This window comes from Peromyscus californicus, unplaced genomic scaffold (genome assembly GCF_007827085.1).
Source record: "Peromyscus californicus insignis strain IS unplaced genomic scaffold, ASM782708v3 Scaffold_4__1_contigs__length_199733344, whole genome shotgun sequence".
Taxonomy (NCBI): Eukaryota; Metazoa; Chordata; class Mammalia; order Rodentia; family Cricetidae; genus Peromyscus; species Peromyscus californicus.
The window spans coordinates 24,737,765-24,753,796 of record NW_026294562.1 but is presented as its reverse complement, the minus strand read 5'-3'; the positions used below and the strand labels follow the sequence as shown (position 1 = coordinate 24,753,796).

General features: G+C 41.3%; 1 protein-coding gene across 2 annotated transcripts in view; it reads left to right on the top strand.

Annotated features, from left to right (window-relative positions):
- The window catches only part of Exoc6 (exocyst complex component 6), a 140,267-nt gene that overhangs the window by 24,748 nt on the left and 99,487 nt on the right, over positions 1-16,032 (top strand). For both annotated transcript variants that reach the window (XM_052713882.1, XM_052713883.1), the window contains exons 2-7: positions 3,869-4,040; positions 5,380-5,427; positions 5,557-5,647; positions 7,460-7,505; positions 11,003-11,207; positions 12,768-12,923. In XM_052713882.1, coding sequence (XP_052569842.1) covers positions 3,869-4,040; positions 5,380-5,427; positions 5,557-5,647; positions 7,460-7,505; positions 11,003-11,207; positions 12,768-12,923 — 718 coding nt within the window. The remainder of the gene's footprint in view (positions 1-3,868; positions 4,041-5,379; positions 5,428-5,556; positions 5,648-7,459; positions 7,506-11,002; positions 11,208-12,767; positions 12,924-16,032) is intronic.

Below are 16,032 nucleotides of genomic sequence, written 5' to 3'. Positions count from 1 at the left end.
CAACACTGAAGTCCTGTATTAGACTGTGTACCACACAACACTGAACTCCTACATTAGACTGTGTACCACACAACACTGAAGTCCTACATTAGACTGACTGTGTACCACACAACACTGAAGTCCTACATTAGACTGACTGTGTACCACACAACACTGAAGTCCTACATTAGACTGACTGTATACCACACAACACTGAAGTCCTACATTAGACTGACTGTATACCACACAACACTGAAGTCCTACATTAGACTGACTGTATACCACACAACACTGAAGTCCTACATTAGACTGACTGTATACCACACAACACTGAAGTCCTACATTAGACTGACTGTGTACCACACACCACTGAACTCCTGCATTAGACTGATTGTGTACCACACAACACTGAACTCCTACATTAGACTGACTGTGTACCACACACCACTGAACTCCTACATTAGACTGACTGTGTACCACACAACACTGAACTCCTACATTAGACTGATTGTATACCACACACCACTGAACTCCTACATTAGACTGACTGTGTACCACACAACACTGAACTCCTACATTAGACTGATTGTATACCACACACCACTGAACTCCTACATTAGACTGACTGTGTACCACACAACACTGAACTCCTACATTAGACTGACTGTGTACCACACACCACTGAACTCCTACATTAGACTGACTGTGTACCACACAACACTGAACTCCTACATTAGACTGATTGTATACCACACACCACTGAAGTCCTACATTAGACTGATTGTATACCACACACCACTGAAGTCCTACATTAGACTGACTGTGTACCACACACCACTGAACTCAAATACATCATCTCTCATGGCCCATGAACCTTAAATCAAAATAGATAGCCAACTGTTGTGGTTGCTTCTACCAAAGGGGTTTTTTAGGATGTAAGATTTTCAGTTACACCCAGAGAGAGCGGCCTTTGAGAGACAAGGTGACCTGTCACCCTCTCCCACTTCCTGCCCCTCCTCCTCCACTTCCCTTTCCCCACTCCTCTCTTCTCCTTCAGTTCTCCCTCTCCCCACCTTTCCTCCAGAAAGAGGACCAAAGACCTGGAGGAGATGAGGGAGATTGAACATACAGGAACACACATTTAACAGAGCATAGGACAGGAGTGTACTTGATGTGTTCAAGAATTCACGAGGTTGGGGCTGGAGAGATGGCTCAGCAGATAAGAGCACTGGCTGCTCTTCCAAAGGTCCTGAGTTCAAATCTCAGCACCCACATGGGATTGAAGATCTCTCTGGCATGCATGCAGACAGAACACTCATACCTAAAATAATACATAAGTAAATAAATTGTTTTTGAAAAAGAAAAAAATTCTTACCCCTCAACACTAGGAGACCAGTGTTGCTGGCAGAATCAGTAACCTGGAGATTAGATGGTAGGAAGTGAGGCCAGTGAGGTAACGTGCAGCAAAATTACATAGGGCTTTGCAGGGCTGTTGCAAGAGACAAATGATTTGAGTATGAGGCCTTCTATTTTCATAAAATCATTCCCATTATACATCATGTGGCTGCTGTGTGGAGAAGACACTGGAAGGTGGAGGCAAGGTAAAACCATACCAGTTAGGAAGCAATTGGCAGTAATTAAAGCAAGGCATGTTGCTGGCTTAGACTAGGGTGATGTCAGTGAATGTGACAGGTTTGCTAGATCAGAGGTGGCCAACTTAAAAAACAAAGCATTTGTTAATTTTTTTTTTGTGTGTGTATGTATGTATGTATGTATGTATGTATGTATATAAGTACACATGTTGTGTGTGTGCATGCTCCATGGCATAGGCAGGGAGGCCAGAGGACAATCGTGGGAATTGGGTCTATTGTTCTGCCATTTGGGTTCTGGGGATCCAATTCAAGTTGTCAGGCGTGGCAGCAGGCAACTTTACCTCCCCAGCGTCTCACCAGCCCCCGTCAGCCTTTTGACATTGTGATACGATGTTGTCCTTTACAGATGTGCTGGGCTGCATTCATCACTGTCCTGGGCCGTAGATTGGATATGCCTGTGCTAAATCATCTGTGGTTGGAAGGGGGAGAAAAAAGGCAGGGTTGATTTCAGGGGGTTTTGTCTGAGAAACTAGGTAAGTGGAGTTTACTAAGATGAGGAAGATTATGGAAAAAGCAGGTTTGGGGGAACTGGGTTAGGAATTCCCTTTGAATAAACTGAAGATAAATGCTCATCACACTTTCATTTGGGGAGATATGAGTGTGAAGTTTGAGGAGCGGTTAGAGGTGGAAATATCAATTTGGAAGATGTTTGTGTGTTTGTAGAGTCAAGCTGAAATCAAGAGTGTCTGAATGAAAAAGAAGGTGACCGAGACCAGAGTCCCTAGCCAAGCACTCAAAGAGCCCAGGTTTTTAATTACCATCTCTATTGTCTCTACTGCTAGTAGTACTTAACTCACTACAGACTGAGGCTGAAGCTGCCCGCAGAGGCTTTGGTGTGTTTGGGGAAACAAATACATGGCATATCTAGACATTTAAGTTACGATACAGAGTAGTGTATGAGTACACGGCAGGGCAGCTCTCAAGGACTACAACTCTATCTGTCCTACAGAGGAAAGGATTCCTTCACATAGAGATGACTGAGGAAGACCTGGGGAAAAACAGGGCTTGCCCTGGACCTTAGATAGGAGGCAGCGGCTGGGGAGGTGCAGCCACCTCCAGGTTCAAACGCCTGCCCGATTCTCTCAGAGATGCTGTGCTCACAGTTCTGCTCGGTATAGCAAATGAACCCTCGTAGTCAGCAGTGGGAAGGGCACGTAGGGCAGGGAAGGAGAGGTCCAGGGATGAGCGTCCATTTGTCTTTCTCTAGTGCCAATATGTGGGCAGCCCTTCCTCTGTTGCTAGTGAAGTTACTCATGCCTCGATGTCCAGAGCTTTTTATCAGGGTACAGTCATGTGAATGGGACTGATTGCCTGTGTGGGTCTGGCTCACTGCCCACTTCGCTGTTGACCTTGGCTTTCAGCCTCGAGAAAGCTAAGGCCCCTACTTTCATAAATCTTACTGTTATGGCCTCCGTGCAAACAGATAAGACATTACAAAATGTTCACTCCCAGAGCCAAGGACAAGCTTACTGCATAGTAAAGGGGTTGGTACATTGTGTTTGCAAATGCTGTGGTAACCACAATATGATTCTGTACTTGAGGATGTAAATTTTGGAACCAGAGGGCCAAGATGCATATTCCTGCCATAAATCTTGAATTGTGGAGTTTATGGCACTTATAGTGAATAATGTATCCCCAAAGCGAGGGTAATAACAACATCCACTTTCTAGGCTTATTGTAAAGAGTTACTATATAGCTTTTAGAACATATTCTGACACAGTAAATGCTGTAAAAGTCATGTGTTTCTTTATATATTTCTTACTCACACTATTGATTCAGTTTTGAGCCTTAGTATGTTAAAGATTAATATTTGACCCACATCTCCTAAGCCTCAGGACTTTTTTTTATTTCTGGACACCTAGGAATATATTTAGGGGACTATTAACATTCTCAAAAAGAAATGAAATATTTTCCTTTAAAATTATTTCTAAGCCGGGCGGTGGTGGCGCACGCCTTTAATCCCAGCACTCGGGAGGCAGAGCCAGGCGGATCTCTGTGAGTTCGAGGCCAGTCTGTGCTACCAAGTGAGTTCCAGGACAGGCGCAAAGCTACACAGAGAAACCCTGTCTCGAAAAACCAAAAAAAAAAAAAAAATTATTTCTAATGAAGGTAATAACTGTCCGATTCATTTACTTACTTGGAGATTAAATCTCTAGTTCCTGCAAAGTTTGTGGTTAGTAGGGAAAGCTTTTGGAGAACTGAGAAGTTAATTTTGGTTCTCTCTCTTTTGCATACAGGTCTGTGTATGACGATCAGCCAAACGCACACCAGAAGTTTATGGAGAAGCTGGAGGCTTGCATCCGCACCCATGACAAGGAAATTGAAAAGATGTGTAACTTTCATCACCAGGGCTTTGTGGATGCCATTACGGAGCTCCTTAAAGTGAGGGCTGATGCAGAAAAGCTGAAGGTGGGAAATACGTTCAGCGTCTCTTCGCCTTTCTTTATTAACTGACGGAATACTCTAATACATTGGCCAGTGAGTGCACTTTGGGGAGGAAAACAGCGTGTGTACTTGACAGCGTTCCCTGTGCTCCGCTAACACAGTTGTCAGCAGTAAGGAGAGCTGTGCTCTTGCTGATGTCTTTACACTCAGGAAGTGTACTACACCATACAAATAGGGAAAGGCCTGTTTACAGTTTGGGGATTTTTAAAAACGATGGTACAATGGTGTTAAAAAGCTGTCCTCCCTGGGTGGTGGTGGCGAATGTCTTTAATCCCATCACTCAGAGGCAGAGGCAGGTGGATCTCTGTGAGCTCAAGGCCAGCGTGGTCTACAGAGTAAGTTCCAGGACAGCCAGAGCTACACAGAGAAACCCTGTCTTGAAATACCAAAAAAAAAAAAAAAAAAAAGAAAAAAGAAAAAAAAAAAGCTATCCTCTAAAGTCATGAAAATTTAGTATAAATGATTTCATGCTGTTATTTAATTATATTGAAAATTTATTAAAGGAAGTTGCTCACATATTCTGCCATATTGGAGGCATTAGTTATTAAACTAGGCCTGGATTTGTTCAGTCAGAATATAAAACATTTAATTATAGGAATTGTCTTTTCATTTGAAGTGCTTCTCGGGCAGAACACAAAGATGATGATTAGAAACCGTCATATAAAGGATATTCAGATAACAAGAGACCAGACACACCATCAGTGAGGTCACTGAGCACGTCTCTTCTGCAGCTAATGAGATTTTTAATAAATAAGAATGTGCTTCCTCATATGATGACCTAATGAGTCACTTAATATGTGGGAAAATCGAGGCTGAGCTTTGGCTGCACCTGCAGCTTGAACATGTTGCTGTGGGTTGAGATTTCTGTGTTTGATGTTAATCAGCCTCCCAGGGTTTGCATTGAGAAAGTATGAATGTTTAATTACCGTAAAATGCAATCGCCATTTCCTACAGACAGTGAATGGCACATAGACCTCATTGAAGTTATCAAAAAGGGACCAGTGGTCAATTGGGTCAGTGATTTGAATTGTTTGACAGACTTAGAAAAGCAAGTAAAGTTCAAAAATCCTGAGTAAATTTGAGAAGTTTGCCACAGAATCTGTTAAAAAGAACTGTCATAACCAATTGAAGTTAACAAAAGTCCTTTTCAATCAAAAGTTCAAGTTCAAGCTGTAGAGTTAATTTGAATTTGCGTTTCTTTGTTCTGAGTTTCTCATGAAGCATGATCTGATTACAAGGGTGAGCAGTTACATCAGGGCAGCTTCATGCATGTTTGTCTAACTGAGGCGGAATTATTTTTAAGGTGCAAGTTACTGACACCAACCGAAGGTTTCAAGATGCTGGAAAAGAGGTAAGAAGAGGGTGGATGGCTAGAGGGATGGATGGGGAAGTGGGTGGGTGGATGGGTGGAGGGAGAGAGAGAACTCAGTATGCATGGATGCCATTGAACTTCAGACTGTCAACACTTTCATTTTCTAAGGTGGTAGTACAAACAGAAGATATTATTCGATGTAGAATTCAGCAGAGAAATATTACAACCGTAGTAGAGAAATTGCAGTTATGCCTCCCAGGTGAGTCAGACCTGTGTATCGTATGTTTATGTTTGGTGTGGTAAAATTACAGTTCGATACTACTGAATAGTCATCTTCCCTGTGGGAATTACAGGCTGTTGTGATCGCTCCCCAGCAACCTGTGGTTGCCTTTCACGGTTGCTCCTTCTCTGGCTTTCCATGAGTTTCAGAAAGTAAATGTTTCCATTTCACCTGTTTCCTAAACATCTTTGCATTTCCTCTCTGCCTAGCTGGCCATTTGGGTCACCTCCCCACCAACCCTGCCTCCATGCTTGTCTGTTTTCCCTCAGGGAGAGTGGCTTTTAGTTTTGTTTTTCTGGCCTCTATCTAATTTGCCTGATTTTTTTACCTCTAGTTCCCATTGTTTTCTGTTTGTACTTAGCACGTTCATTTTGCTTTGTTCACAATCTCATTTTGCCAATAAGGTGAGGAAACATTATAAACGCTAGGCCTCCCCCCCTTTTGCCTCCTGTAATGTTTTTTAGAAAGGCTTAGTTCCTGGTCTGGCTCAGATGTTACTGGGATGTCACATAAATTCTCAAGAACTAATGAGTATTTTCTTTCCCTGGACTTACTGTGTTTTAAGTTGAATGTATGTATCTCCTGTTCATATAACAAAGCAGGTGTATGCCGTTTCTGTTTCTTCACGTGGTCAGTGATGGCCATCTCAGGGTCTGATTTAGCTTACTTCCTTGTTAGGAAGAAGCCTAACCCTCCATAACTAGAGAAATAGAATACCATGTATACTATTTATGTGATAGAAATTTAGCTTGGAATATAAATGATATTGTCAGTAGTTTTTATTGGCTAAGATAAATACATTGTTTTCTCACTAATGAGAATAGCTTTTCTTAGAACTCCTACAAGTCCACTTAGTTGAGTACATAGTGGACCAGGGATATTTGCATGTTAACCTTGAGTAAATAAACTGCCAGTTTTCCAAAGGTTTCAGGGTGGGGTTTAATAGTGCCTCTGCTGTGCTAGATGCATTGGATTAGCTGTGAAGACAGCTTCTTCACTGAGGGCTTTGTCATTTGTTGCTTTAGACAGTAAGCCTAAAAGTGGGTACTGGCGGAGTGAATGGCAGAGAGCTGGATTCAGCACACACCATAGTAGGCTGTAAAACTGAGATGCTGGACAGCAGCTCTGAGTGTGTGTGAATACTTACTCTTCATTACCATACCCAGAACCTCCCCCTCCCCCAAACTGCCCCTTGGATGAATAACACATACGTTTCCCCATGTGTCAGGTATTATGGAAGATACTGGAATCACACAGTTCAACGTTCATTATTTTATTGAACAATTGTATTTCTGGGGCTTTGTGGAAGGGTTGAAATAAAGATTCTTTGCTGGGTCTGTTTCCACTGTTTTAACTCACTGTGCTGTTAGCATTTGACAGTTTTCTTTCTTTGTACATTCGGTGTAAATTTCCTTACATAGTTAGCTAATGTTACGGTCATGCTATTTGTGTTCAATCAGATGATCTCACTGTCACTCAGTTTTCTTTCTGAAGTAACTAAATTAGAAACTTCTAATTGCACTTCTGGAAAGAGATATTAGTAGTTTCTGAATAGAATAATTATTGATAGGTTTCTGTCTCATTGCAGGTATCAGTATATACAAGTGTTCCAGCTTTAATATGTTAATGTATATAATGTTCAATATGTGCAAATTAAACCATTTCCATTAACAGCACATATAACATTTTATTTGAGAATATTAACTCACCACTTTGTAGTAGAGAAGACTAATGAGTTTGTTATGTCAAACGTACTTTTCTTATAAAGCTAAAATGTTGTTTTTGTTGCAGTGCTGGAAATGTACAGTAAGCTGAAAGAACAGATGAGCATGAAAAGGTGAGTTCGCTTCTCTGTTGTCTTAAGAGTCCTTATCAGTAAGCACAGGTCAACTCAGTGTGGATTACAGTGAAGCTGAATTTTCTGTCTTAACTCTAACCTTTCTCATGCAACATGTTTATCTTTATCACTCAGTAAAGCAAACTGTAGCCGTGTATTTATGAATCTTTGTCCTTTATAAGTGATATGAACGATTGGTAGTGCTGATAGAGGATAAATAGACAACTCAAAAGGAGTCAGAATTTTGTTAACTTACTGACATATTTTACTATAATGGGTACAGGATGTGGGCTGAAGGCAGAGCACAGGTGATTAGGAGCTGACAGCCAGGACAGTGTGCTTCACCTTCTGCTTCATAATACAGATGAAAACATGACATGAAAAGTAATATAAAGTGGTTTATTGATTGCCATAGGAACACTGATAAAATGATGTCCAAGGTGTTTAAAAATGAACAACTCCAAAGTAACATTGAAAAGCCAAAATAAACAAGACACATGTGGATTGGGAAATAATTTTTAATTATTTATAAGCAATTATAACATGTAATAGACAAATCCATAGTCAGTGAATACCTTGCTTTATAGTGCTGCACCTTGAATTTCAGTAGGTTTGCCAATTTGTATTAATTTGTAGAATAGTAATTTTTCCTTACTAAACATAAATAAGCCAGAAAAGGTAAGTCTTTTGTTTATATACTACTAGTATGTTCTCTTTTTGTATTATGCATTCTCATATTTTAAACTTCAAAAAGTTTTATGTGTTTGTTGCAAAAAACAAGCAATCTGCCCCTATCCCCCAAGCCCACCAGGGTTTATTTTCCCTTCTTTTCATTGACCAGCTAGCAGCAGAGTAAGAAAGATATTCAGAAATAGAAAAAAGTAAAAGCTCAGAGGCAAAAGATAGATAGGATAATTTAAAGATAAGAAAAGCTGGCAAGAAACAAGCCAAGCTAAAGCCAGGCATTCATAAGTAAGAATAAGACTCTGTGATGTTTGGAAGCTGGGTGGAGGACCCCCTAAAAGAGCACAATCAAACAACATTTTGGCACCCAACATGGGGCTAGAGTAACAGATCTGGCTGCTTCTGTTTCTCAAGTGCTGAGATTAAAGGCATGCACCACCACTGCCCAGCTTCATTTTTTATCTTTTTCCTTAAGAAAACAAAGCAATAAGCCTAAAAGTTCTGTAAATTCTTTCTGATGTGTTTTATTGGCCTTTGTTTTTAGTATGCCTAGGTACTTGGGGAGCCACCTTTTAGAACACTTTGTCTCTATTTTATGTATTTGAGTGTTTTGCCTGCTTGTATGTACGTGCACTGTGTGTGCACTTGGTGCCTACAGAAGCCAAAAGTGGGTATTGGACTCCCTGGGACTGGAGTTACAGTTGGCTGTGAACTGCCACGTAGATGCTGGAAACCAAACTGTGGTCCTGTCCACTGCAAAAGGAGCAAGTATCCTTAATTGCAGAGCTATCTCTTCAGCCCTAGGAGCCACACTTTAACTTGGAAACTAATCTTTAATCTTATAATGTGCTAGGAAATTTTCTTGACATAAATTTGCTTAGAGTACTGACCTATTCTTTCCCCCTCTCCTTCTCTCCTTCCCTCCCTCCCTCACTCTCTTCCTCCTTTCTTCAGAAACAGCATCTTACTATATCCCACCATACACTTGAACTTATGACCATTCTGCCTCAGGCTTCCAAATACTGGCATGTAGCAAACTTTTTAGTCAGATTGTCTTTGGACCTCCAGCCTGTGAATAATGATCTGGAGACTTATTATTAATTATAAAATCTTGGCCTTAGCTTAGGATTTTTCCCAACTAGGTTTTGTAACTTAATTGACCCATTTTTTTAAAATCTATGTTCTGCCATATGTAGACAAATTTCTAAACAGTCTTATTAAATAAGAAACACAGAGCCAAATAGTCAAAGAGATCAGAGAAATAGCGAATGGCCACCCACTAACCTTAGCTCACCACCTCACCGTAGCTTCCCAAGCGAGAGTCTTCCTGTCTAACCTGTGCTTTTATTGCCTTCCTGTTCTGCCTTCTCATTGGCTCTAAGCCCAGCCACATCACTTCCTTGTCACTGCCTGTCTATACAGACCTCCAGGTCTCTGTGGTTGGTACTGGGATTAAAGGTGTGTGTTAGCTTGGCTGTGTTCTTGACCACACATAGACTCTGCCTGCCATGTGATCAGATTAAGGGCATGGGCCACCACCACCTGACTTCTGTTTATGGCTTGCTATGACCTCTGATTTCCATGCAAACTTTATTTATTAACATATAAATAAAATATCACATTTCAGCACAAATAAAATACCACCACAGCCATATGGCTCAGTTACCTCTCCTTAGTATGGCACGTCTGACTTACAGTCTGCTGGTGAAATCCTCACGCCTAGATTCCTCCTTCTCTCTCTCTCTGGAAAGCCTGCTTATCCTCTCCTGCCTAGCTATTGACCCTTCAGCTCTTTATTAAACCAATCAGAAGGCATCTTAGGCAGGGGACACATCTCTGTAATATACACAAATATTCTGTAACACTGACAGGACAGGCATGAGCCACGCCTTGTCACAAGAGTTGATACATTCTTTTTTCCACTATTTTTCAGTTTAAAGCATTTTATAGTTTTCCTTGGATCTTTGAAACTTAGGATGTTTATAAGTGTGTTGTTTATGCTTCTGAGTCCAGGAACCACTTGATCAAGTTACATACTGTTTCAGTTTTCTCATCATAGTTTATAAGTAGTATCGACTGCCAATAGATTATACCTCAGAGGCTTGAAAGGAAGCAGCAGCCCGTGAAAGTGTGTGTCAGTTTCTCTGGGGCACAAGCTCTTGGTTCCTAATTACTATACACCTGATAGGTCCCGTAGTGCCTGGCAAATAGTGGGTATTCAGGAAATATTGGTTGAATTGAAAGAAATCACTCGACAAGTGATTTTCATCTGACTTTTGAGACACTTAGTAATATTTCTAATTAAATAGTAGCATAAAATAGTCTAAAAGAAAGTTAAATTTTATGTTTATTTAGACTGAATCGTGCTATAGTTTTTGATGGTATCGTGTGGGTAGATGTTATGGTAGGAGAGATAGTAAGAAATTGCATGTTGAATAATTTAGTATTGTATTGTGATTTGTAAATTTATTTACAGTTAAGACATTGTAACAACTATGATTATGTTCCTCATATAGATTTAGATGGAATTAAGTAAAGAAGGTTATGTTAGTGGAAGCCATGAGTGTTAGCTGCCAATGTGTGTCTAGTATACATAGTTGTGTTTAGTAATAGAGATAAATATTAATTTTATTTCCTCCCTGGTGCTGTATATGGAACCCGAGGCCTGTGTGTGCCAGGCAGATGTCCCAGCACCAAGAGTCCAGTCGCAGTCACTTCTCTTCGAGGGGAGTGTCAGCCTGATTCATTACTTGGGTTTGCTTGTGAAATTAGTTGACGTGAACTTTTTACGGTTTCCTTTTCACCTCTCACAGGTATTATTCTGCACTTAAAACAATGGAACAGTTAGAGAACGTGTACTTTCCCCGGGTCAGTCAGTACCGTTTCTGTCAGCTGATGATAGACACACTTCCTAAACTCCGGGAAGATATCAAAGAAATCTCCATGTCTGATCTCAAGGACTTTCTGGAAAGCATTCGAAAGCATTCTGACAAAATAGGTGAAACAGCCATGAAGCAGGTGAGTTTAACATTTTAGCTTAATATTCTTGATTTTAGGATGTAAAATATGGCCAAGGTTAACCTCTTGACATGCTTATTTGTGTTTAAGCTTACCATTTTCTAATCATCCCTAGTCCTCCTTTAGAATGGATTTTATTCAGTATTTTCTCTGGACTTACAGATATTTTAAATGTTTAAGTAAAGTCAGTGTAACTGAATTCCTGAGTCGTTCACCAGGCAAACTCAGCAGCCGTCCTTTCCTTCACGCGGTTTTGCACTAATGTTTTCTAGCAGTCACCTCTGCCTAAAAAATAAGTGTCAGCCACAGGGGTGAAGCCAGTTGTATGCTAAGGTCCTAAATTGCTCCTTTTTAAAGATTGATCTTTATTATTTTTATTATGTGTATGTGCCCGTGTCTGGGTGTAGGTGTGTATTTGTGAGTGCAGGTGCCTGAGGCAGCCAGAAGTATTGGATCCCCTGAAGATGCGGTTATAGGTCATTGTGGGCTGCCTGAAGTGGATGCTGAGGACTGACCTCTTGTCCTCTGCAAGAGTAGCAAGTGCTCTTAATGCTGAGCCCTCTCCCATAAATTGTTCCTCTTAAAAACATACTAAAAATGCAGTTGGAATTAAAACCTACAGTTCAATAATAAGATGGGAAACAAGCATAATAGCTAGGCGGTGGTGGCGCATGCCTTTAATCTCAGCACTCTGGCAGCCTGGTCTACTGAATAAGTTCGAGGCCAGCCTGGTCTACTAAGTAAGTTCGAGGCCATCCTGGGCTACAGAGAGAAACCTTGTCTCAAAAAAACCAACAAAACAAAACAAAAGAAACAAGCATAATAAAAGATAAAATGCAGTGTGGCAATGAGCAGAGCTGAAATCGGATCTTAATCTTTCAAATAAAATTGATAATCTTTTGTGGGAGTATTTGAAAGAGAAGAAGAAAGTACAAATCAGGAATTAAAAATAGGACATTGCTACAGATCTTACACCTACATTTAAATAATAAATCATTGGGGTTGGAGATGGCTCCGTGGGTAAAGTACTTGCCAGGCATGAGGACCTGAGTTTGATCCCCAGAACCCACATAAAAGAGCCAGACATGGTGTGTGCTTGTAATCTCAGCCCTGGAGAGGCAGATAGGGACAGATTATGGACAGATCACTTGGGATCACTTGGTCAGCCCTAGTCTCAGTGAGAGATCTCATCTCATTCAATCAATCAATTAATCAATCAATCAGTCAATCATGATCCTGAGGAATGGGGCTTGAGTTTGACCTCACATGCACATGCTTCCCCCAGCCCCAACACACACAAGAAACAACTTAGAAAAAGGAATATGTTATGAGTACTTTTTGGAGCCCTGTATGGTGACCCACAACTATAAACCTAGCATTTGGCAAGCGGAAGTGGGAACACCAAGTTTGTGGCCAGGCTGAGATACATAGTGAGTACCAGTTCAACCTGGCTGTATATAAACAGGTAGTTAGCTAGATGGATGGGTGGGTAGATAGTAGATGTTGGTTTTGACTAGAATCAATTTTGAAATAATTCGAACTTTGTTCTCCTTAAAATAGGCCCAACAGCAGAAAAGCTTCAGTGTTGCTCTGCAGAAGCAAAATAATGTGAGGTTTGGGAAAAATATGCATGTAAATAATGACAGAATTCTAGAAGAAAAGAATGACATTGTATTGAAACATGTACTTGAAGAGGAGGCTGAGAATGAAGAGGAGGTAATGGGATTTCTTTCTTCCTTTATTAGTGAATAATTTTTTGCTTCATGAAGTACTGTGTTTTCCATGTGCAAATTGATTATGTCCATCAGTCCATAGTGGACAGTGAATGATCTGAAATACTGGACTACATATTTGATATGCAGACGGGATATGCTGCAGACTATATTTATGTAGATAGTAGAGCTTAGCTGTTTGGCATAGTTAGTAGTAAAACTAAATTTCATCTTTTTTTTGTAGTAACTGTATTTGAACTAGCTGTGACAAATTTTTATTTCATCATTTTATTTTATATCATTTTATTTTAGTGTATGTGTGCATAAGTGTATTTTTCTTCCATCTCTCTCTCTTTTTTTGGTCTTTTGAGACAAAGTTTCTCTGTGTAGCCCAGGCTGTCCTGGAACTTGCTCTGAAGACCAGGCTGGCCTCGAACTCAGAGATCTGCCTGCCTCTGCCTCCTAGGTGCTGGGATTAAAGGCGTGTGCCACCACCGCCCGGCTCCTTCCATCTCTTATGTGGGTTTCAGGGACCAACCCCAGGTGACCAGGCTTGTGTGGCAAGCACTGAGCCATCTCATTGATGCCACCTTAGTTTTTCTGAGACTGGGTCTCACTGGGCCTGGTGCTCTCTGATTGGTTAGGCTGACTGGTGAATGAGTTCCAGACACCCACGCGTTTCCCATCCCGCAGTGCTGGGTGTTGCCACTCCCACCAGTTTTATGTGGGTTCTGGGGATCCAGAGTCACTTCCTTGTGCCTTTGTGGTAAGCACTAGTAAGACAAATTAATAAAAACCTGGAGCCAGATATTGGGGTAAATTCTGAAAGATCAGAGGAATAGGACAGTCAAAGCCAACCTCACCTCACCAACCCTCAGCTTCCAAACAGACCTACTCCCTGTGTACCCACGCCTATATTCCTTTCTGTTCTGCCATCTCATTTCTTCTCTCCACCCAGCTGCATCACTTCTTCTTCCTGCCCACCTCTGTCACTTCCTGACTGTCTGTACAGACCTCCAGACCTTTATGGCTAACTAGTGTTGGAGTTTAAGGCATGTGCCACCACACCTGGTTCTGTTCCCAGTGTGGCTTTGAACTCACAGAGATCCAGACAAATCCCTGCCTCCCTAGTGATAGGATTAAAGGCATGTGCTATTGGTGAAATTATTAAGGCCACTCTACGTAGTTAAAGGGAGATTTATTTAATGGCATAACTTACAAATTAAGGGATAGGTAGGTCGCGGAGTCTGGGGAAGGTGTATTGCAGTCCAGCGGTGTTCTCTGGAGCTCTGCTCAGTCCACCTCCACTATCCAGGGTTCCGCCACAGAGCGCGCCCCCGCCGATCCAGCTCTCGGGTCCCCAGGTGCCTCCCTTGGCCCCGCCTTGTAGGTGTGACAGTTGCCGAAGTCTCAATGGGGGTTGGAACTTCCAGATCAAAGCTGGAATGGCTACCCACTACATCTCCCCCTTTTTGTCTAAATAAGAAAGTTCTAACCTAATACAAGACTATATACAAAGGAATGGTTATCAAATATTGTCCAGGAATAATGAGGGATAATGACCTAGATAAGATGGAAGTACAACCAATGCAAACAATATCAAGCAAGAAACACATACTAAAGTCCAGAGAAGTATAGAGCATAGGTAAATGGCATGTTACAAAGATCATTCCAAAAGGTGTCCTATCCTAAAGAACCTGAATCTAATACTTAATATGTTCTATCTACTAAGTTGTAACTATAACTGGATGAGAGAGACACTGCCAGCCACCATCAGGACAAAAAAGATGTAAAGTACCCGTAAGCCACAAGCCACGTGGCAAGGTATAGATTAATAGAAATGGATTAATTTAAGCTGTAAGAACAGTTAACAAAAAGCCTGGTACGGCCATACAGTTTGTAACCAATATAAGTCTCTGTGTTTATTTGGTTGGGTCTGAATGGCTGTGGGACTGGCGGGTGTCAGAGATTTGTCCTGACTGTGGGCCAGACAGGAAAACTCTAACTACAATGTGCTACCATTGCCTGACTTCTGTGTCTAATATAGTGGCTGGCTTTTTCCTCTGATCCTCAGATAAACTTTATTGGGGGACACAAGATAAAATATCACCACAAGCACTTTATGGACTGAACTGTTTCCCCAACCTTCTGACATTTTATTTCAATTTATATTGAGGGACTACAAAATAATTCTGTTGTAGCTCCTGTTAAACTTTAAATATTTTAAATTAAATATTTGAAAATTCCATACAATATATTTTGAGCATACCCACCACCCCAGCTCCTCCTGTTACCATGCTTTTAACCTTCCCATCCTTTCCCACCAACTTTGAGTTAGAATTTGACAGCTGCTGGGACTTCTTCCTTTCTTCTTTCTTCCTCTTCTTCCTCTCCCTCTTTCCCCTCCTAATTCTCCTCTTCCTTCCTTCCTTTACCTTCTAGCCCCATTGAATTCAGTGTGTGTTGCCCAGCTAGCCTTGAGGATGGGGCCTGCCTGGCCTGTGGTTGACCTACCAGAGGCCACATCATTAAAAAGACAAACAAGGTGACTTCTTTTCCCAGCAGCTGTCAGATTCCAGTAGGTCCTCAGCTAAGACTGGGGTAATGTGTCCGCTTCCCCACTCTGCTGGGAATTTGCCAGCTGGATCTTGCTCAGGTCTTCTGCATGCTGTCACAGTTGCTGGGAGTTCATATGTACATCTACCCTGTTCTTCTGGAAAACAGTTTCCTGAAAGTTGTCTACCACCTCTGGCCCTTACACCTCCTCTTCCACAAGGATCTCTGAGCCTTTGGATGAGTAGTGTGATATGGAGGTCTGATTTAGGGCTGAGCACGCCACAACCTTTTGTTCTCTGCATACTGAACAATTGGTGGTCTCTGTGATTAACTGTCATCTTTTAAAAAAATGATTATTTTATGTGCATTGGTGTTTTGCTCGAATGTATGTCTTTGTGAGGGTCTCGAATCCCCTGAAACTGGAGTTACAGCTTTTGTGAGCTGCCACATAGGTGCTGGGAATTGAACCAGGGTCCTCTGGAAGAACAGTCTGTGCTCTTATTCACTGAGCCATCTCTCCAATTCCATCCTTTATTTCAAATCAGTGTTTTTAGAAG